The sequence below is a fragment of the Anser anser genome (assembly GCF_964211835.1).
Source record: "Anser anser genome assembly, chromosome: 7".
Taxonomy (NCBI): domain Eukaryota; kingdom Metazoa; phylum Chordata; class Aves; order Anseriformes; family Anatidae; genus Anser; species Anser anser.
The window spans coordinates 13,357,870-13,381,504 of NC_139727.1; the positions used below are offsets into that span (position 1 = coordinate 13,357,870).

At 40.1% G+C, this 23,635-nt stretch overlaps 1 protein-coding gene across 14 annotated transcripts in view; it reads right to left on the reverse strand.

Moving 5' to 3' along the window:
* The window catches only part of ANK3 (ankyrin 3), a 363,472-nt gene that overhangs the window by 198,553 nt on the left and 141,284 nt on the right, over window positions 1–23,635 (reverse strand). The window contains exon 1 of one of the 14 annotated variants that reach the window (XM_083845287.1): window positions 3,964–6,535. The exons of 12 other annotated variants lie outside the window; for them this stretch is intronic. In XM_083845287.1, coding sequence (XP_083701413.1) covers window positions 3,964–4,077 — 114 coding nt within the window. In that variant the 5' untranslated portion in view covers window positions 4,078–6,535. Of the gene's footprint in view, window positions 1–3,963; window positions 6,536–23,635 lie in introns of those variants that run through there. One more of the 14 variants, XM_083845288.1, reaches the window with a different exon arrangement.

The window sequence follows — 23,635 nt, forward strand, 5'->3', positions numbered from 1 at the left end:
TTGTGCCTTAACACGAACGAGTTAAGGCACAATCATTTGTGCCCTACATGTTTAGATTTGCTACTATCAAATTCAACTGTTCAGAAACCACAAAGTAAATCTCACTGTTCCGCAGATTTGTTTGAAAATCATGAGATTAAAAATTTTAAAATACATGGTGATTTGCACTTGCTTTCTGAGTTTAAAGCTTTGAAGCTCACCCTCCTAGCTTTACCTGGTAACTATTAGGCTTCGATGCACGTGAACACCGCACCAATTCTATACCAACTGCTTTTTAAGATCACAGAGCAGCCCCTCGTGCTGCAGCCCACCTGGGGTCCCACCACCCAGGGGTGCTCCCAGCCCTGCTCACCTGAGCAGCCCCAGCAGGCCCTGGCAGCGAGCAGCAGCCCAGCCCAGGAGGTGGGCCAGCTCCTCTGTGCCCCGCCAGCAGCCACACACCTACAGGTCCATCGCTGCTGAGAGCATTTAAATTTAACCAGTAGGATAGTCCTGAGCAATTTCTCCAGCACACCTGGAAGTTGTAACACCTTCAAACACCACGAGTCTCAAGATGAAATAGCCAAGACTTGGAACATTAGCATCTATTACTTTCCCTGCTACCCACAAGTTTGCAGTAGCAGTGGATGTGACAGCAGCAGCCTTCAACATCTCAGAGACAGCAGCACACAGGCCTTGCATCATGATCGTGCTATTCTGTGTCCCCAAAGAACATGCTAGTTCCTGAACGCTACAGGCAAACGGAAACCACTTCAGTCTTATTGAATATTGCATAAAACATAAATCATTGAGTATGTGCCAAGACCTACCCTTCTCTGCTATTATGTACAGAAGGAAAAAAAAAAAAAAAACTATTTTAGGAATGACACTAAGTAACTTCCTTCCAGACATTACTACAGGATAAACAATTTCTACTTTTCACAAACCAAACTATAAGGAATCAAGCAAACCATATCAAACACTTATTATTAAAGGTGTCTTGGCTTGTTCTGAGGTGTCATTTAAGGCAGTCTGTCCTTGGGTATACTCAAAATACTTGCAGTGTAGGACACTGCACAACCACCCAGAAGCAGGATTGCTTGAAGCTGTAAAATAAAATTGAACAGAATAAACTGGAAACTGTATAATGCAGATCCTTCACTGTACTTGCTGCATTTCTTGGTCCCATCTTTTTCTTGTATGAACTAAACTATTTAGACTCTGAATCTTTAGAAACGTCTTGAATTCAAGCAAACACACACCGTAGTGGGCCCACAGCGCACAGAAGCACTGTGTTTCTACAGAGGAAGTGCAGCAATTCGGAAAATCTCAGCTTGAAATAAAGTGGGATTGCATATAATACAGGGTTTTGTTTTGCATATTTTTAAAAAGGTCATCTCTCTCATACAAGTATTGAAGGAAGCCTTAATAGAAACATTATTACACTCGAAGTTGCTTAACCAGTCAAAACCTGTGAAATATTAACCTCAGACTGCAATGCTAAAACTACTCAGGGACACAAATCAGCATGACCATTGCTGGCATCATCCAGCCTAGGACACTGCGTGCTCCCACCAGCCTTACTTTCTAACCATTGGTTGCCTCGGTCACCTTGCTGAATAAATCATCCAGAAATGTTAGCACTAATTGCTGCTACCAATGTGCCTGGAAGACCCTAAAGCTCTGTATGCTGCTTAGGCAAAGGGTTAGCTTTGTGCAGTATCATGTGATCAACAACAACAAAAAAAAACCACGAGTACTGCTTGCTTGTGGGTGGTGCAGAGGAACAAGAAGTGACTCACAACTCATAGTGGAAAAAATGGGGGGAAAATGTTTTAAATAGTCAGGAAAGTACAAAACGACAAACCACAATTACTGGACTTCCTACGCCCCACATACCGGTTGGCAAACCGTTTTTTGCTGTAGGTATACTGATGTCCAAATATATAAATGTTAAAGTTGCTGGGTTTTGCTCCATTCTCCTAATAGCCTCTACCCACCCTGAATCTGCCGAGTGCTATGGAAGTCCAGAAAGAAATTGGAACAAGCTACCAAATTCCAGCATGACACAAAGGAAAAAAAACAATGAAAGTCTTTGATAGAGTGAAAACTCTATTTTATCTCACTCTTAAGATGCAGAAATAAAATACTGAAAAAAAATCCAGGCATTTGAGATTAATAGGTTGATATTTATCCATGTGCCACTCTGGTTGCTAAGAGATTTCCATTTTACAGCACTACGTTTTATAAACAATAAAGCATTTTTGTCCACAAAGCAATTGTCTCACCTCACTGAATCAAGTGCCTCTCACTGCCACATCCCTTCTACATTGCTCTAATTACAAACTGTGCCAAAGCACCCTCACACAAAGACAGTATATGTATACTGGCAAGCATACTATTGTTAAACTTAAGTACATCAAGTACAACGTGGGCTTCTTACACCACAAGCAGAGGTAACAAACTATACATTGTAACTCACAACCCATAGGTAAATAAATATGGGTTGACAACCAGCTCCTAAAATGCACAACTGCTGTGGTCCTTTTCAGCTGGGGTGGGGAAACCCACCCCGGCAGCTACATTACAGACCTGCACAGAACCTAAACAGCAGAGAAAAAAAATATTACTAATTCGGGCCAGTTTCAAACAGCAAGGCCCCAAGACAGAATCTTATTTTTCACACTTCCGTTTATATTGGGAGATGATTCAGAAGATCTTTACATATACATTCACCCAGAAAAAATATGTACAGCTAACTTGCTGCAGTACATTCACTGCAGCCATCTAAACGGTCTCCTAATGTGTTCACTAGAACAGAAGGCAGTGGGTTTCTTAGTGCTTTTCATTATGTATAGCACTGCCACCACAGAGGAATAAGAGAAAAGGGCAAGGAAATGCTGACTCTCACCCAACCAAAAGATGCACATATGTTAGAGGAAATCTACATGTCATTTAGGAAGCACATGCACCGCTTCTCTAAGCATATGAAGATTATCCAATCCCCCTTAGGGGGATTTCACAAAGGCACACAGAAATACTACATGCCCAGGTTTCTCTTAAGACAACAGGCTTCTTGATATTTTCTTAAAAAATTGCCATGAAACACAACCAAAAATCATGGCAGGGCCTTATTTCGGTGGAGCAGGGTATAAGGTGTCATTTTTAAGGACATCCACAGAGCAGTCAAACTGGCTGTCCTCATTATCTGTCATTACACCACAAACTAACTATTTTGCCTGATACCTCGGAGAAAAATAGTCAGGCTTGAATCACACAGAAGCTCCTTAACTGAACAATGAGCAATGCAGTGCCTGCTGAATTTTTCAGGTCCTAGTATGCTGGAGGATTTTCTGCATCTAAGACAAATCTACAGAAGAAAAGAAAAAAAACAGGCTCTGAGATCTGTCACCTATTTCCTTAACAATAGAAAGTTGCTAATAACAGATTGTTGTGGCTGAATTCTGTAACACAGTTCACTCTGAAGAAAAAATAGAAACAATAAGACACCTTATTTCTGTAACATTATCCCAAAAATGGATGTTTCAGAAGCCAAGCATGTGACACAGTCCCAACACAAAGAAAAAAAATCTTCCTCCACACACGTTCCCCTTAAGTACATGTATGTAAGGCTTAACTATTATTCTGTTAAACCCACGAGAAAGCTCAGCATTTTACCTCACATCACGGTTACAAACTACTTTCAACTCACAGACAGTTTGCATATCAAGGTAACACAAGTGATTTATCTGTGAAATGAATGCACACCTTCTGCATCATCACTGCATTCAACTAATATCCAATTAAACATTCAATTGCTTTACAAACCCCCCAGTTGTAGTTATCAATGCCGTTTTATAATGTTAACAAATTACTACGACAGCTATCACGTTACATGCAAGAACGAGTTTTGATAGTTCAATTGCAAGGTAAGAAAATTGAAACAAAAGAAACCCTGTCACAATTTGGCACAGATCTAGATACCTTTTTCTTCCGATCCCGGGATCTTTTCCTGTGTTTTCTTTTTTTCTCAGTTTCTTCATCAGCATTAATTTCTAAATCCCTGTTTTTCTTTAACTGTGATGCTGCGTGAGCCATAATGCATTAGAAATCCTTTACAACAATGCTCCCTTGTAAAAGGTGATTTCCTCGGGCACCTTTAACCAGCCCTTACAGCAAATGTTCCAATGACTGGAAGGAAATCTGTGACCAGAGCCAGGAACACATTCAGGATTCAGAGATCTCACAGAAGCTTGCAGTCACTACAAAAATACATAGTTGCAGATTTCTTCCTGTACCTTTCTGTACCTGAACCTTTATAAAACACTGCAGCCATCGTAATGCATTTAACGTAATGAAAAAGACAGCTGGGACAGAGAAAGCTGTATTATGGCTGTATCCCCTGCCACCAGCTGGAAGTGTCTAAGTGACTCCACTGAAGGGGGAATGCTGAAAAGCAGGGCTTTCTATTAAAAAAAATTCCAGAACAATAACATATACTGTGCTGCATTTTCTTCACTAATCCTGAAGCACATTTTAAAAACGCATGAAAAAAAAATAGCATTAATGATTTACATTTCTCAGCCAGTTTTGCGTGGAAAGTCATTTAACCTATAATGAAATGGAGCAGCTCCTACTTTAGGTTAACTGCTGATGGTGACAAAAAAAATAAAATAAAAATTTCTTTTTACCATGGAGACCCTGACTGCATTATGTAGAAAACAATGCATGCATTGCCATATCTTAACACTGTGTCCTTTATACCCATTTTTCAATTCCGATACATTTGGTGAGAGAGGATTACAGAAAGCCCTGTTGTCTTTTTCCTTTTTTTTAAACATACTTATTACAACACATCATACAGAAAGATGCGATCATGCTAGTATGTGAAAGAGGCATTTAATTCATGGGAGATTTCCTGGCACCATCCTTTACGTGGTCAGAAAGGGGAATCAGCACTATTTCCATGTAGTTAGGAATGTACTTTTAGGCTTTTATGTCAAGGCTCACTTCAATCATCTTACTATTTTTGCCACCTGAGTCCTCAATGACTGCAGCTTTTGAATATTCATTATGGGAGGTAAAATAGCAGCAGTATTACAGGCCTGCAGGAGGATCTTTTACTAGTATGAACACAGAGCAAGTATCTAGTAAATAAGGAACCATATTTTTTCTATACAAATATGAACAATCAGCAGCTTGCCAAAAAAGAAAAAAAAAAAGCTGTTTTTAACCTTTCCCGGTATTCCTAGTAGTGTGCTTCGTAGTAATGAAGACTAGCATTTTAAGGCAGTCTCATTTATTTTAGGTAAGAACCAAAGTTCCTGAAAGTGGAATCAGCATATTTTAGACAATACTAGCATTCCTCTCCTGAGGGAAGGAACACAAAATTCATTTTAAAAAAAAGCAAAACAAAAACAGTTACATGTGAATTTAAGTGCAATTAGCAAAATCATATTGAACCATCAGAACTTAGAACAAAATCCAGAGCGGTCTCATGAGGCTGTCAATGTTCCTCCCTGGAACTTGAGAGATGTTTTCTGAATCCAGGCTGTGAGGTCCAGTAAATGGCATGCATCCACTGCACTAGTTTGCACATGACATGGCTAAGAGCAAAATAACCTTTTAAATCTCCGAAACAGAAACTACTTTGAGCATTCTGTACGTTATCCAGAAGGCAGCACATAATGCACTGTTTGTTTACTGTTCACAGGCTAATAAACTAGGTTTTAGAAGTTGTTTGCTTTGGGACAACTCTTAAGGAATGCTTGAGGATGGAGACCAACCACAGTTATGTGACCTTAGGGACCTTTCCTTCTGATACAGTAAAATCACAGCTTACTGCCTGTATCTAAAACTCACTGTACCCACATACCACCATGTACCTCTCCCTACTCCTCCCCTCCGAACCTCTTTGGAAGGCTGACATACTGCCTCGTCAAAGTTGTGGAAGGAGAAATGCTGCACTTTGGCAATGCCTAGTGTTGTATCAGAAGTAGCAAATTCCCTCTTCTCCATGTGCTAGAAGCTTGAATAAACACATTTCTGCTTTTAAAGATGAAAAGAGTATCTCAATGATGCTCAGAACATGTTTTCAACTGTAGTGCAAGGAACATAACTGCAAGCAGTCAAAGGGCACATTCAGGCGTTTATCTGGATTTTGGCCCAGCTCTTCAGTGAAGCACAGGACAGCAATGAGAAGATTCCACTGTATGTACCAAAGGAGCCCTACTGCAGACAGAAACTGGGCAAAATTGCTGGTTTAAGGGGCTGGAGGAGCTATCTCAAGGAGGCTGGTGGAGAAACAGTCAGGTGTTCATGGGAAATGGAAGACTGCCTCATGCTTAAAATAAAATAAAAATTACACCTCGGGCTTTGCTTTCTAGCTCACAAGCTGTCTACGTGACCTTGGAAGTAATTCTCTGAAGCTCAGCTCTTCCTCTTTAAAACAGAGTTGACATGAGTTCCCTCTCCAACAGAACTCAGTTACTAGCAGGGAAGTGCTCAAAAGCTGGCTGGAAAGCTGCCTGGCCGAGAGGGACCTGGGAGTATTGGTTGATAGTCGGCTGAATATGAGCCAGCAGTGTGCCCAGGTGGCCAAGAAGGCCAACAGCATCCTGGCCTGTATAAGAAGCAGTGTGGCCAGCAGGTCTAGGGAAGTGATTGTGCCCCTGTACTCGGCTCTGGTGAGGCCGCACCTCGAGTACTGTGTTCAGTTTTGGGCCCCTCGCTACAGGAAGGACATGGACGTGCTCGAGCGAGTCCAGAGAAGGGCGACCAAGCTGGTGAGGGGTCTGGAGAACAAGTCTTACGAGGAGCGGCTGAGGGAGCTGGGCTTGTTCAGCCTGGAGAAGAGGAGGCTCAGGGGTGACCTTATCGCACTCCACAGGTACCTTAAAGGAGGCTGTAGCGAGGTAGGGGTTGGTCTATTCTCCCACGTGCCTGGTGACAGGACGAGGTGGAATGGTCTAAAGTTGTGCCAGGGGAGGTTTAGGTTGGATATTAGGAAGAACTTCTTTACCGAAAGGGTTGTTAGGCGTTGGAAAGGGCTGCCCAGGGAAGTGGTTGAGTCACCATCCCTGGAGGTCTTTAAGAGACGTTTAGATGTAGAGCTTAGCGATATGGTTTAGTGGAGTACTTAGTGTTAGGTCGAAGGTTGGACTCGATGATCTTGAGGTCTCTTCCAACCTAGAAATCTGTGATACTGTGATACTGTGATACTGTGAAGTGCTCAAAAACTAATGAAGGACCGGAACTGAAAATAAACTCAACAGAACTGCAGAGAGTTGGGTCTCTTTCATTCCCAGCACATTTCCATCTGGATTTGGAAGACTCACGAGCCTTTACCTTACAAAACCAACTTCTTATTCGAGCCACAAATTAAGTGAATACTGCTGTCATTTACCACTTGCACGCTAATCCTGTGATGTTCCATATACCTTTTAACCACATTAGCCTGTAATTTATGTCTAAATAACCTCATTAAATGAAAATACAAATAATGCATTCTAAAGCATTGTATGCTTAAAATACTTGAAGCATACTTTTTGAAATGTTGGCAGAGAAATAACCAGTGCATAGGCAGGTTAAAAGCCTTAATGCCACCTATGTACAGGCTGTATTTCCATGCACAGGGAAAGTAGCTCAAGCTTTTGTTAATGACAATTATTCTAATAAATGAGGATAATAAGTGAACTTGCCCAATCCCTTGAGATATGCATAAGTGCAAGGATTTTATCTGTCAGGCAAGCCTGCATCATCCCAAGTATCTTTGCAGCTAATTAACCAACTGGACCAATCACGTAGATGTTTTTATTATGTGTACTACAGCCCTGGCTTGAACTGTAGATTCCAAACCCCTGAATTAGATTTCAGGAATTGGAGGAAAAAAAGGCTTTTCAAGCTAGGATTTTAAGAAATTACATCTTAGCTATTAAAGCAACAGTCCAAAAAAAAGGGAAAAAAAAGATCCCTTCTAGTTTGAAGTAGTACTAGGGAGATTCTGTGTAGCTTAGAGGCTGAAACACTCAAATAGAAAAGAGGTTATGAAAAAGGTGTGAATAAAAGATCCAGACTCCTATGGAAAAGAGACTGTGTATGCAGTAGAATTTCTGCTTTTGGGGAAATGGTGAACTGGCATCATTCACTGGAAGGTGATAGGGCACCGCCAGACTGATAGTTGGATGAAGCGCAAAGGTTTTCATGCCAGATGTCATAACTCACTTCAAGGGAATTAGGTACTAGAAAACTTCATTAAGCGCTTCTTTTCAGACTTCAGTAAAATAATTAAGCTATTTGATTTCACCCTTAATTACAAAGTTAATGAAATGCCAATGACTGCTTCACTACAGTCCACAGGGTCCTGATAAAGTTATGGAGAATGATAAACTGTATCTTACTTGAACAATGGGACATTAAAGTTTGTTAGTCTAACAACAATGTCTACTTAGCATCATCAGCTCACAAAATTGTAACAGTAGCTAGGAAGTGATTTTATCAACTTGAAAGTGAAATGTGTCACTTGGATTAGTTAAACCTAGTAGTCACACTGTTAAAACTACCCTCAAAAGACTGTAAAACAACATTAGCACACAACATGGAGACAGATGTTAAGAAAAACCTAGGAACTTACAGGGAAAAACATGCTTGTGGTCTAATTAATGGAGTTAATTTATTGATTACTCAGACGCTTATAGAGCAAAGACGGTGTCATCACATATTTACATTAAGTATGCAACACAAAAAAATGACAATCATAAAAATATTGGTTTACCAATAATCTGCTAAAAAATATAGATCTATTAAAATACGTGGTACAAATTATGGTAGACATAACACCATTAAAAACATTCAAAATTTGGACTGCTTAGATCACCATGGATCAATGAAGGATTATAAACACATCCAGTGCTAGAAGGTCATTCTGAGTACTGGTCAACAGGGTATGTGTACATTTTCCCAAACATTAAAACAAGTTGTACAGATAGAATGGAAAAAAGAAATAAGAATTCTAGCTAAAAAAAAATAAAAAATAATAATAAAAAAGCTGTTTGAAACTCTGTTACCTCGTAAAATAGCCCTTCAGAGGAGACTCCTAAGACCAGGCAGCACTCATATGTGAGACTAACAGGCCTTGCATCTCAAAAACAAAAACAAGTGAGACTAAAAGCTTATTTAGCATTTGCTTTTGTCTACTTTTACCTCCTTTTCACACATTTGGTGTTAGGGCAGGATGGACCCAGTCTTCAAACACACAGAAGAGCATTGAGGTCACTGAGTAACAAATGCATGGAAAATTAAAGTTAAGGGCTTGTTCTGCCTTTCTGTTTGGCTGCCTTGCAAGTAAAGTTTCCCCAACTACCTACCTCTTCTATCAGCATTCTACTTTGGCAGTAACAATCCCAGAGAAACTGTATGATGAAACATAAGACAGTCAAAAAGGGATGCATGTAGTACATGGAGACAAGGAAAACTCTAAACTGCATTTTATAGACCACTTTTATAGTGCTCGTCCCTTAACTCCTTTGAAGTTACACTACAAAATTTGGAATCTTATAGAATTACAAATTACTTCTTATTCAATTTCTTTATGGCATATGTTTAAGAAAGCTTTGGAAAAATCACATGAATTTGGGGACATAGTACTAATGGCCAAAGGATATTTGTTCATTCCTAACAATGGCTTACTACTAAGGTGCACCTCTCGCAGTCCAGCACACTCCCAGTACAAGGATGGCTGAGCTGCCTGCAAACTCCTCACTAACTCCCAGTTTAGGGCACAACATTTAAAGAAAACTACCGATTTTGGTTTGCCTTTAAGACTTGCATGGTAAACTGGGACAATTCAAAAGCTGAGTTGAGACTCAAACCCCTGGCCTAAGAGGCAAAGAAAATGGGGCAGTAAATCTTCAGCTGTCCTGGGCCACCATACAGGCATGGTAAATCTGCCTGCAAACTGGGACAGAGGAAACAATGCACTTGTGCACCAACACAGGAGAAAGTCTGAATACAGAAGACTGCAGAGTACCCCATACCTGGAGATTGCAAACCCTGACTTGTGAAAGAGGATTTTTTTTTCTGTTGGCCTCAAAAAGCCTGAAGTGACAAATTAATATTAATTGTACTGCAAAAACAGTATAAAGAAAGTTTCATGTCTGACTCACAGCAAACTAAGAAAAAAATACTGGTGTAACTTATTTATAGAGACACATGAATTGGAATATAGACTTTGAGTGGGTTTGTACATGCAACTGTGGAGGAACCCAAGAAATGTATCTGATGCAAGGAGCACAGTAAGATTTCTAGTCTGAATTGTTGCTGAGCTAATACACAAAACAACCTCTCTCTTTTCTTCTTTCCTCCAAAATAATATTGGTAAAAACCTACATTTACTGGGAACCACTGAAATTATACCAACATGCACTTTTCTGAAAGTTTTTTGTACGTTCTTCCCTACTAGTTAAATAACAGCCTTCAACCAGGCCTGAAACAAACCGAGTACTGGTGTCCTAGGGATGCTAACAAAAATCACTCACACTATGAAAAGGTAGTAAATTGGTTTCAAACATGTTAACAACTGAAAGTTGTACCCGAGATTGATATTATATCGTGATCAGTGACATAATTCTCAATCCATTTGGAACTTTTGAATACCTTTCTGAAATCAGCAATTCAGCACGTTAACATTCCCAGATCCCTAACTTCTGAGCTGTGCTCTGCCTTGCCAGCCGTGCTCCCCCAGTTCTACCAACACAGCCCCAGAACACTGGGGAGGTCAGCGGGATGGTGCTGCATGGCACCAAACAGAGAGTTCAGTTCGGGGAACTGGTAGATGCCCCTGCGAATTACACCTGCACAGCCAGGAAAAGTTATCCCAGCACATGGGATTATGTTTAAAAGTAGGCTTTGTATCAGGTCTGCTCTGAGCCCATAGAGGGGTTTCCTTCAACACAACAAAAGCAGAGCCCAAGGCGGGCCTTGGGTGGCTTTCAGAAGCACTTCTGCCAGTTCCCAAACTGAGACAAGAGGAATTATTCCCTGCTTGTCTCAGATGGAAAACACTTTGTCTCAGAGTAGTTTAAAAATAACACGAAACAGCAGCAGGAAACGTCTTTGCGGTATTTCAAGTTACTCGGCATCGAGTCCACGCCTGCTGTCCCTTTTTTGGAACAGCAGCAGCCTCATATTAAAAGCGACATAAAAAGCTATCCCGCTGCACAACTGTGACACCTGCAGCAGTGTAATAAATGAATCTGCTTAAGCAAATGTAGCTGCCAAACAAAGAGGGGGATGAGCCACTCACAAATAGATGCAACACCTTTGTCTGCGATTAATGGGTCATTTTCCAGTCAGCTTTGATTTTATTAGGTTGCAGTCATAAATGTACACTTTGGGTTAAAAGAAATGCTGACTATACGAGCCTCCACACAAATCATTGCATAATATGTATCAAGGGCTAATAGCCCTTAGGAAGATCTGTGACCATGAAAAATTTGTTGTACCTTCCCCATTGTGACACAGCCACAAAAGGAAAAACATCTGGAACTTTGGGCAGAAGCAGAGCTTGATGGCTGTATCAAGTGCATTATTTTACCCACCTGCCTTCGACAGTAGGGGGCTGCACAATGTGACCCAGTGTCCCCATATTTTCTTGTTGCTAAGCTCTGCACACAGAGAGCAGCCTACTTGTTTTATTTTGCAATAAAACACTGCCGAATAAATGAAGCCATCTGCAAAGGTCACAGTAAAGGCATTCTCTGAAGTTTTCATCAGTTCTCAATTGCCCTGAGACTTCCAACTGTTGAATTTTTTGTTGAATTTTTGCCCTGCATAAACACAGAAATCACAAGAAAAAAAAAAAAACAAACGCTTACTGACCTGTGTGCTAGGTATTTTTCAGTCTTGACTTCCCTGGAGCAGTTTCACATGCAAAAAAATCTACTAGTAACAACCAATACTCCTAAGACAACGAAGACTGGTGCATATGAGCCAATAAGGAGTAGTAGTTTCAATTCCTTCCCTTTCCAGCACAACACTTGCAGACTGAGCTCTCTCGACAAGTGCAAAGGACTTAATTTCTACCTCTAACTCTAATTACAGACGTCCCATTTTAGCAAAGTTAGATGCAGAATTTTCAGTGAAGATCCTAGTTCCCACCAAAATACACACAAATCCTTAATTTTCTGAAAAAAAATTAAATGAAAATACAAAACAAACAAAACAATACTCTCAGCATAAGAAACTCATTTAGTGAGACTCCTTAATTATTCATTATTCCTCTTCTCGTGAATGACCATCTTTGTCTCATTCTGGAAGGGTCCTCAGCATAATTAAGTTAGGGAATCACTAAAATCTCAACCTGCTGCCCAAGTAAGATTTCAGCATTGTAAGTGTTCTGCACACTCCATGCAGCAATGACTTGACTTTTATGGGAAAAAGTCTAAAAAGCAGAGTCATTAACAATCAATAACAAGAGGCAGGACATTATCAAACACCTATTTTAGAGATGACGTTTTTCTCACTTTCCAAGGAGTAAATTCACACACAAGTATCAATCTGTAGATTTTGACTGAAAACAATGGCATGTGAAAATTCTCAGTTTTCTGAAAGTAAAAACCAACATCAAAGATCGTGTAGGGTCACTTGAGAAACACAGATTTACATTTTGTTTGGCAAAACAGTGAAAGTCTGGCTACTGGAACTTCAGCACTAAAAACCTGTAGGAATGAACCCTCAGCGCAGGAAAGGTAACTATCACAGACTGGTCAAAAACAACAACAAAAATTCACTGCCACTATAAGAATTCAGAAATGTTGTGGATGCTTAAATTTCACAAAGCTATTAATGTCCACAGGAGACCCAGTTCTTTCTTGGCCTAGCAAGAGCAATGTAATACACATATATATATAAATATCTACCTATATAGTAACTATAATTATCATAGAATAGCTGCATCAAAGTGATGCCTGAAAAGCCAGGTAATATTAGTGCCCTATGCAGATCAACACAAGGGCAATTCCTGCCCTGATCTATTGGTAAACTAAACACACAGAGTACAGGGGATGAGGAGGATTGTATTGCTCCTGCTTTAGAGCAGGGTAACTGTGAACTGGAGATGATGAGGGTGAGGGGGCTGTTTTGTGCGTATTGTATGACATGCTGAACTAAGTCAACAAAAGGCAAATACCATACCAGGGATGTATAAACAGAAGTAACAGCCTTGAAGATATACGGAAGGAATCTCTTTTATACAGCTTTGCTTGGGTCTCAGCTGGAGCAGCGTGTCCTATTTCAGGCACTAAACCTCTAGGAAAAGTTGTCAACTGGAGATGGGAAGAATTTATTGCTTTAACTCTGAAATCACTGTTCTCCACAAAACAAGGCTGAATGTTTCTCTTAATTTGCCAGTTAGCAGTGAATAGCATTGGACATGCATGTACACACACAGCATGAACAAATACCAGTCAGCACTGCAAACTTGCTTATTTGCGCCCTGGTCTCACCCTTTAAAAAGCAAACAAAACAAAAGAGTAACAGACAAACAAGTATGATTTGATTCAAACCTGTGTAAGAACTAAAGGTTCTTTTCTTTTTCTTTCAGTCTTTGTATTTTGTTTTGCTTTAAAATAGAATTTGTTTGTGGAGGGGCTGGGAAGGAGGAAGGCTGCACAGCACTTCTGTGCAGAGATAAATGCGTTCTTCTAAAGATAGCACTAATTCTATCCAAAATATTTGATAAACCTAAACTTTTAAACAGTCAATACTTCACAAAGTAGAACACAGGAAAACATACGCAGAATGTCACCCTGGAACCAAGTGGAACAACTTACAGAGGACTAAAATATGCACATCCAGGTGGACTCCATGCAGTTCAAGCCAGGACACCTGAATGACAGGCTTCAGCTAAAATTTCAACCGCTATAGCCTTCTTGAGACCTCCTGGAAAAGTGGCAAGATACCAAAAGTCTGTTGAAGGGCAACTATGGTATTAAGTTTGAGAGAACAGCGTGGGGATAAAAAGCACTTTAAAGAAGAGGAGATAAAATTGTGCCAGTCCAGTTGTGATTGTTTCACACTGACAGCTAGCTAAACATCACACTGCTCTCTCACTCCCCCCTTTGCAAAAGAAGAGGGGGGAGAAAACACAATGATAAAGGGCTCAAGGGTTGAAATAAGGACAGGGATATCGGTCACCCATTACTGTCACAGGTGTAACAGAATCAGCATATGGAGATTAATCTAACTTAGAGCAAACTGCTCCAGCACGGGTCCCCCACGGGCGGCAGCTCCCCCCAGACCCCCTGCTCCTGCGTGGGCTCCTCTCCACGGGCTGCAGCTCCGGCCCGGGGCCTGCTCCTGCGGGGGCTCTCCATGGGCCGCAGCCTCCTCCAGGCCACATCCACCTGCTCCACCGGGGGCTCCTCCACGGGCTGCAGCGTGGAGATCTGCTCCGTGTGGGACCCGTGGGCTGCAGGGGGACAGCCTGCTCCACCAGGGGCCTCTCCACAGGCCGCAGGGGAACTGCTGCGGCGTGCCTGGCGCACCTCCTGCCCTCCTGCTGCACTGCCTTGGTGGCTGCGGGGCTGGTTCTCCCCCTTCTCTCCCAGATGCTGTAGCACAACAGATTTTCCCTTTCTTCAGTGCGCTCTCCCAGAGGCCCAACCAGCATCGCTCACGGCTTGGCTCTGGCCAGTAGCAGCTCCCTTTGGAGCCGGCTGTGATCTGGCATGGGGCAGCTGCTGGCCTCTGCTCACAGAGGCCACTCCTGCAGCTCTCCACTACTAAAATCTTGCCATGTAAACCCAGTACACCAGTTAACTTCCAGTCCTTGAAGACTCCCACATGAAATAATTTCTGATCACCCAGAAGGTAATGATATGAACTAAAACCAATCTGGATTTGTCAAGAGGAAACTGTGTCAAATTAAATAAAATGTAAGACTAGAAGAATGGTTTAGGGGAAACACAACAACACAAGAACAACAAATGAATTTCAGCACGAATGATAGGGAGGAAAAAAAAAAAACAAGCAAAGAGGCTGGAGAAGTCATTAGACTGTTCTTCAACGAGGTCTGGAGGGTTTAAAACATTACAACTTGAACATGGGACAAACGACAAACAGCAGGTAGACTGCAGAAATACAGCCTGCAAAATAAAACAACCAACCTTTCTCTTCTATTTAGGATTTGCAAAACTCCAGATATATGGTGACTGACTTCTGCTACTCGACTTACAGTAAGATATGAATATCCGGAAAACAAGAGCAATCAGATGCCTATAAAACACAACCTCATTTAGCCTAAAGAAAAGATGAGTAATGGAACAGGGCAACAGTCCTCAAGTCTATCACAGCTGCCAAAATGCAGAAGAAAACAGTCTGTTCTCCACAGTCAGTACAGATAACAATAGTAGTATAAACTGCAGCACAGTAGATTTGGGTAAAACATTATGAAAAATTTTAACAATAAAAATAATGAATTTCTGCAACAGAACGCAGGAGAAACTTGGCAACTTTGTGACTGACCTGTAGGAAAAGCTTTGACAAAACACCTAGGATCCATACTACTACAGAAGCCCCAGAAAGTCAGCAGGGCACTGCAAGAGCAAGAATACACCTGTGCATAGCTCATTTGCAGAAGACAACTGCTGGCCACTTTATGAGAACAGCTCCTGTAATACATCCAAAGTTGGGAAATCAATAATACAATCTGTACTTAAAAATCCTTTGAACAACCACATGTAAATAAAGCAGCATATCGTGGAATGGTTTGATGCAGAAAGAAATAAAAACAGTAGCCCTAAATCTGTCTTGTGAGTCAGATAACCCCTTAAAAAGTGCTCTCTGAATCAAGGCATTCCTGTGTCCTACATAAACGCATGATCTACGCCATTCCACTTAATACATAAGTGAGCACTAGAGGGTTAATGCATAAGTAATTGTCTAATACATAGAAGTACCAAATATATTATCAAATGTATAAACGTTAGAAGAAACTGAGAACTACTGTCTCTCCCTTCTTTCCTTCCAGACAGAAAATCTGGAGGAAATATAAACTAGGAATTTACAAGGCTCGTTATCTGGCCATTTATAAGATCTTTGTAATTTTAAATTGTTATTATAACCAAAAGAGAAACTTTACATCTGTTCCCTTTTAAAATACCTATTTGGATCCATTTGAAAATACGTATGTTGGTGACACTCACAAGCATTATATGACCCCTGTACCAAGAGGACCACAAACTTCCCAGCTTCCAAAAGTCTGTACTTAAACCTTACTGTGACAGCACAAAACTATTTTATTAATTTCATTAATTTTTAATTAACTATGTTTTACTAAAGTAGCACAGCTAGAAATACATTTTCAGTTTCTAATATAAAACCTGAGGCCTTTAGTACGTTATAAATTATCAGAAGTATTTGCTGCAGACACCAGAGCTCCAAATGAAGATCCAAATCAAAAGTGAACAGTGGTGTGCTTGAATTATTCTACTGAGTTTTAAAGTCTTAAAAATATATTTTGATAGTATATCTAAAATAACATAAAAACAAAGTCTACAATTAGTTCATATATTAAAAAAAAAGAGAAATTAAACACAAACTATATAGAAACAGACAATACAGCAGAATTCCTGACATAAATTACAGAATTTCACTCTAAAGAAAGTGGTGAGTGCCTGTTACTTACCCATTTAAAACTGACATAGAAAATACAGAAAAGAATTGTAAAGAACAATTCTTCATTGTCAGGATAATGGATAAGATGATCTAATTGGCCTTTTCCCATCTCTTATCCCATTGTCATATTTTGATTACTTCTGTGAGTACAAGTCCTAGGCACCATTTTTCCTATTTATACAAGATCTTCTTCAGTACCAACCCATGCACAGAACTGTAATTTTATATATACTTACAGACTGCAACACTGTTTGCATTAAATTGCAAAAGCCATACATAAAATTACAGCTGTTTAAAGATATTGTAATTACTCATTAATAACATCTGTCTTTGAAATAAACATTACATGATTTATAACAGCAGAGAATTTTACTGTTGTTTTGTTTAAGTTTCATTTGCAGCCCTAGCGCTCCATCCTAGAGTTATAGCGTAGAATGTGAAGGGTATTCTCAGGCTGCATGAAGTCTGTCTAACCAACATGCCAGTTATATAGGCCATGCTCAGTGCACAGTTTGAGTAGCTATGTAGTTCAGTAGATGCTGCAGGTACACTGAAAATGAAAAACAAGCTTTGGACTATATCACAAGAATTGTGTATTTGTTAATAGTAAATGAACAACTTCCATGTTTTTCAGTAACAACGAAGCACTAATCACAATCAACAAGTTCACACTGGCTTCCAGCATGCAGACTGAGTAATTGTTTTATCAGGATAATAGCCTTTATGACAATCATGATCTCACCACCACTCTCAAAGATCCAAAAGGCCTCTTTTGCCCCTTACTGTGAATGCAAGGCATACTCAGTATTTGCACTTGAAGCAAATCCTACTCTGCAGCTTCAACTCTTGGCTGTTAACACAGGCAGGTTGTAATCTTGTTATTTTTCACGCCTTCACATCTAAACCACAAAAACTATGGATTTTCTCAGTAGAGACAAAGCATATACTGAAATTCTGGTTCCAGTCATGACATCTCCCACAATGTCATTAATTCAAAACAGGTAACAGAGATAGCAGTAATAACAAAATAGTAACGTGCACCTCAAAAAATTAAGATGGAATTTTACATAGATTGTTTTTCCCCTCCTTTATACTTTGCAAACACAGCAGCTTACAGTGAATTCTGTACTGGGACCAAGTGCATAAAATATGCCTTCTGCCACCACTTCCCTCTCCCTCCTGTCTTACTGGATATGCCTGGGAGTCATCTATTTTAAAATGTAGCTACACTGTGTGTTCTAGTTTAATAAAGCAGTGAAAAATAACCCCAACTTAACCAGGTCTGGTTCACTGTTTAAGCTGAGAACAACAGCAAATGAGTGTTTACCAGTGTTCCATCAACACCTGTCCAAAACCAAAATAAATAAATAAATAAATAAATGGAAGAAGAGCACACTTGTTGCAGTGTATTCACACTGTGTACTGACACATGGTCTTTCTTTGTTTGCCTCTTCTAAAATGTGGAGGAAACTACTGTCTCCATGATGAAGGGATTACAGTGTACCCTCATAACCTTTTTTTTCTTGCTTTGCAAGATATTCATGTATCTAGTGTGATGACTCAGTTCACACACAGGGATAAAGACCAAGGGACAAGGAAGCACTTTAACTTGAAACATCTTAAAAGCTGGACAAGATTTTTCATCAGTACAGACTGCTGTCAGGGCAGGCTGTGGACTGCTGCCAGGTGGGTTTCTACCCTACAACCTTCTCCAGCCTCATTCCCACCTGCTTTAAGCACTGGGCCCTCTGCACCTCCCTCCAAAGTAGGCACTTCACAGAAGTGTGCATACCATTTTTTATTTTTCTTTTTTCCTCCAGAATGAGACCTCAGAAAGCAGTCTTATTGCAGAAGAGAACAGCTGCCCGTTCCTGGAAGGCTGCTGGAACTGGCTCCAGGGTAGCCTGACCTCCTCAACAAGGGCTGGCTACTGCTGGCTGCTTGCTGAAAAAAGCAAAGCTCTCTGGCTGTTTGTTGCAGCCCTGTCTGGCGTGCATGCAGGCCTGTCAGTCCTTGACAGATATAAATAGAAACCACTCCAAACAATACACATTTAACCTCAAAAAAAAAATAATAAATTAGTATATGAATTACATGTTCAAGTTGGATGTGCATTTCAATTCATCCCATGTGTTCTACAGGTACACTGTCCAAAACCCCACATCATTTTCAAATTTGAATTGCTCCTTGAGAAGTGGAGCATCTTAGACCTGATTTCCCATCCCAACTTTGGACAATGACTCTCCCCTCTCCTCATGCACCACTTTAGATTCCCACCATTTCTTTCAGGCTACTGCCACAGCTCCCCTGCGAGTCCCATTGCAGCCTTTCCCCAGTTTGCTCACCCTATGCCTCCACCATTTCCCACGTCCCAAAGGCACCAGAGCATCCAGTCCTCCTCCACATCCCCTATGATTTTAAAAATGCCTTTTACAATTGTGTAAGCTTCATTTCCTTGGGTAATCAGACTTAAGCAAAACACACACAAACCAAAAAGCAGAGGCATCATGGAAAAACAGATATTTTGTGGAAAAAAAAAAAAAGAAATGATTTTCCTTTGTACTTCAGTGTTTCTCTACCAGATGTTTTGGCATCTCAAAACCCTTCTTCAAAATTCTAATTACAACCTGTATTAAAAAAAAAACAGAAACCGCACAGTGCAAAAGTGTCCATTACGATTAAAGAATCCTTACAGCTGCACAGCGGGATATTTACTAAGTAGTAGGCTTCTTTTTTATTTTAAAGTTCCCAATCACAAATCAAAGATGCTCTTCACCATTGTTATCAAGTGTTATCAAGCCTGCTAAGCAATATATCAATCTGATGGACCCGTATTTGGTAAGCAGCAAACCCAAGAAACCCAAGAAACTGACAAGATTGTGGGATATAGCTGTTTTTAAAATGCTAGATGAGGACACAGCATATTATTCCAGCAATGCAATCCAGGGACAGACCTGAAATTTTCAATTCCAAAATGGTACCATACTTTTGATTCTAACTTTGCCAGCATTTTAAAAAAGTGTTACCAGAAAGAAGACTACATAAAGCAAGTACCTCTTCACTGTATTTGATAATCCTATGCATAAATCTGATAGGTGAAAGAACTACAGTTTTGAAGAACTATTTAGAAACACAATTACCAGTATCAACATCACAGATAAACATGATGTGGCAAATGATATGTTCACTCACAACAGATGCTTTTGAGGCAAACATGGTTTTCTTTACCTTTAGCATATTCCCCTTAACTCATTCTTCTCCATGCTATAGAGACCTATTCCATTTCCCCCATGTAAGTGATTCTTTTGCCCTTCTTTTCGTCTTTATTCCCACTTAATTTCATATCCTTATTGTGAGGAGATGTGGGGTGATAGAATAACAGAAGCTCTTCCCAACACAAGCACATTGCAAATTCATACAGGAATACAATCTTGGTTTGTCTTTCTTCTGTCCCTAGTCATTCCTAATGTTGTCTTTTTTAATCATACAACTGGACAACAAACAGATATGTTAAAGTGGTACCTGCATGTTCCAGATTGTTGGTACTAAACAAAAAAGTAAGGAAATCCAAAACATCACAGCCTTGTTCAGATATTGTAACGTATGAGATGAAGTAATACATCCATTAATCTTGCCCAACTCCCCCAGTAAAGAACTTTATTTTCAGATTATATCTGCTTTATACGGTTGTGATATAAATTAACCTATTCTTTTTCTCAAAAAACTTCAATGTAATCTCCAGAAGTACTCAGGCTCCACAAAGGATATGGAATTGCTGGAAATTCTTACATCCTTTTCTGCACAAAGGATATTGGGCTCATTCTACTGAGCCCAATGAAGTAATATTTAAGTAACCGATACTAAACAGGGCAAAGCAAGCCTAAATGAATGTGCTCAGAAATTCCACCAAGTCAGGAAAGAAGTCACCTGGAAATGACATTACAGAAGAAAGGGCGAGAAGCAGACAAATGAACACTCATTTATTTCAGGACAAGACTGAGCTGGAGTTTCTGGAAATGAAGCAACAGAAGCTAGTGACATCTTGGCAGAGACAGGAGCAACAAGATATACACCAATCCAGGGGTTTGGCAGCATCCCAGTGAAGAGCTGGGACTTGCTTATATTGTTAAAACCATCAGTTTCCAACAACACAGCCCAGCTGGAAAGCCACCTTACAGCTTAAAAGGCTTCTTTTCCCAATGATCTGCTGGAACAGGCAGCAGGACGCAACACATCTAAAGAACTGTGATTAAGCATTTCAAAAGGTAAATGATAAACTTCAGCCCTTATTCTACAAACAATCCTCTGGCTTTGCAAATATCTGACTTCTGAACGACTGAGCATGAAATCATTCTGAGTTGCTTCCAGAGACTTACGGTAAGTTGCTGCAGTTTTATGGTAATGACATCCTGCATCTTGACCAGCTATTTTCTTAAAACTTCAGATCTGCTTCTTTGTAACTGGAAAAAATAAAGCTAACTGATGCCAGTATCATTAAGAAAGTGGGAGAACAGAGGGCTGTGACTAATTACTGGAAGAAAATGTTACAGCCTAACTGGGTAGGGCCTGCCTTGCTTAAATTCAACTGTAACTTTACCAGTGTAAGAGACAAATCCAAAATAACTACTGTTTTGGCTATCTTTAGCCTTTATAACAATAACTGTTCCATCTAGTTACTCCTCCTGATTTGATGGCTCTTATGTGTCTACTTGCTGACCCCTCAGCATACACCTTAGGTACTCTGCCGGGTACAAAACAGAAGTTCTTCCTTGCGATTACACTTGAATTTGCCTGAACCTCGGTGCTTCCCTTCTGCCTTCTCCAGTATGAAGATCTCCACAAACCTAACCCTAGCCAAGGATGACAAGACAGAGCAAACTTCAACTACACATTTAAATTGAAAAAATCCAACCCAGAATTTCTTCACTTCATCATGCAAGTCTGTGTCACTTGGAGAAGAAAATGTTAGTGTTGTTAATAGGATTTCAAACTCCCTTCATAAAACAGCACTGTAGTAAGAAGTACATAAAAGCAATTCTCTTCTCAAATTTCAAGGCAATATTTGGGGTTTAGTTACTAATGTATTTTATTATTATTACTGTTACTATTAAAACCAACCAGCAAGAGGGGTGGTGTTTTGTTTCAGTGATATTTTATATCTTTCTCATGGAAGTTCTGAATACAGGAGGCTCTGGTTTCTTGTCCTCTCTTTGACAGGGCTTAAAGTTATAGCGCAAGTGGAAATCCACGCAGCAACATTTTTAATAAATGCAGACTGCACATATGCATATGATAATGAAAAAGGCTGACTTGACCCCATCCTCTGAATATTTGACTTTTCAGGTCAACTGTTTGTCATGGTGACAAAATTACTGCTCTTGGGGTCACAGAAAGTGAACACCAAGGATCTAAAATAAAAAATAAATAAATAAATGATGAAATTCCCCCAAAAGGATATGTCTTCAATTTGCAATAATGTATCAAATGCCTACTATGCAAAACCGTTTTAACTGGAAGGATTAGGTTTCAACATAGATGCTGAAGACCCAGCCCTAAACAGAAAATTTCTTCTTGTTTTATTATTATATCACTGTTTTTAGGACATGCTGTTCATATTGGCAGCCATAAAAGGGTTGTGTCATACCTGGCACAGATAAAACCATAGGCAAAAGTCAAGGCCATTTAAGAAGGGAGAGGAGGAAGCAAAGGGAGTCCAACATGTCAGAATGTGCCCTAAGGACATTCTCTCTGAAGAACTAAATTAACAGAATGTCTCCGGTTGGTGCTTTAGACTAACCAAAAAATAAGGAATTGAGAATAGCTTATGAGAGAATCTGATAAAAATAACTGGTTTTATGTTGCAAGATTCAAAAGAACACAGTAAGAATAAGATAAAATTACCTATTATACCAACAACCTTCTGTCAATATAGATTTCAAGATACCTTTGATCAAAAGCGATTTTTCACTTTGATGGTTCACATTATTATGACATTTGGCTGGAATAGGTAGAGTTAAATGTCCGCTGCTATTTTCATTACAGACTATTTTATGCCTCAGTTGCTCAAAAACCTGATTTTGCTTTAAAACTAGATTTGGCAGGCAAATACCATCGCCAAACATGTGGGTTAATAGATTTGTCATAACAAGAAACATCTTACAAACCAAAAAGGGAAAAAAATAATGAAAAAAGCTTACAACAACAACCAATACTGAACCAATCCAAAAAGTTTACATCTAATCCAGCCACTACCTTTTTAGAGTGATGCACACTGTTTTATTAATCAGCTTTACTGTTTAATTTCCTGCATTATCAACAATCAACATATTGTTTTTCTTTAAAACAAAAAACATCCTGGCAGGTCTAGAAATCAGCATTCTTGTTCATATAATAGTAATAACCCCATCCTTTGAACACCGCATCCACAGGCCCGGTGAGCACTAAAACAACTCTCCCCACATCTGCAACTCCAGTCCAAACATGTTTAAAGGCTTAAAAACCTGGGCCAATCTGTAAGCACAGAATTGCCAACAGTACGCAGCCTCCCACTGCCTCTATGTAGCTGTAGAAATGGTGTGGAAAAGCCTTCCCTATAGGCACATGTAACCCTGTCCAACCCATCCAAATTCCCTTGGAGTAGGGGACAACTGCAAGTTCAGCTGCTTGGAAGAATGAGATAAACAGCAATTTTGTATGAGGGAGGCAATGCCTGTGCGACATCCAAGAGGGGAACAATCACTGATCCAAATCTGAGCAAGACTCAATAGGACAGGCTGCTTTAGGACAGCTTAATTTGACAGTTCAGCAATGAAGCTGCCAGACAGGGAACTGAGGGCCTGGACCTTTCACACCAACAGCACCCATTCCCATGCTTTTCCCATAAAGTCAGCTGGAAAAGGCAACTCCATTTATAAGATGAGATGGGATTCCTCTCCTTCAACTCCAGGTTAGAAGACAATTTCACCTAGGCCCAGTGGAGGCC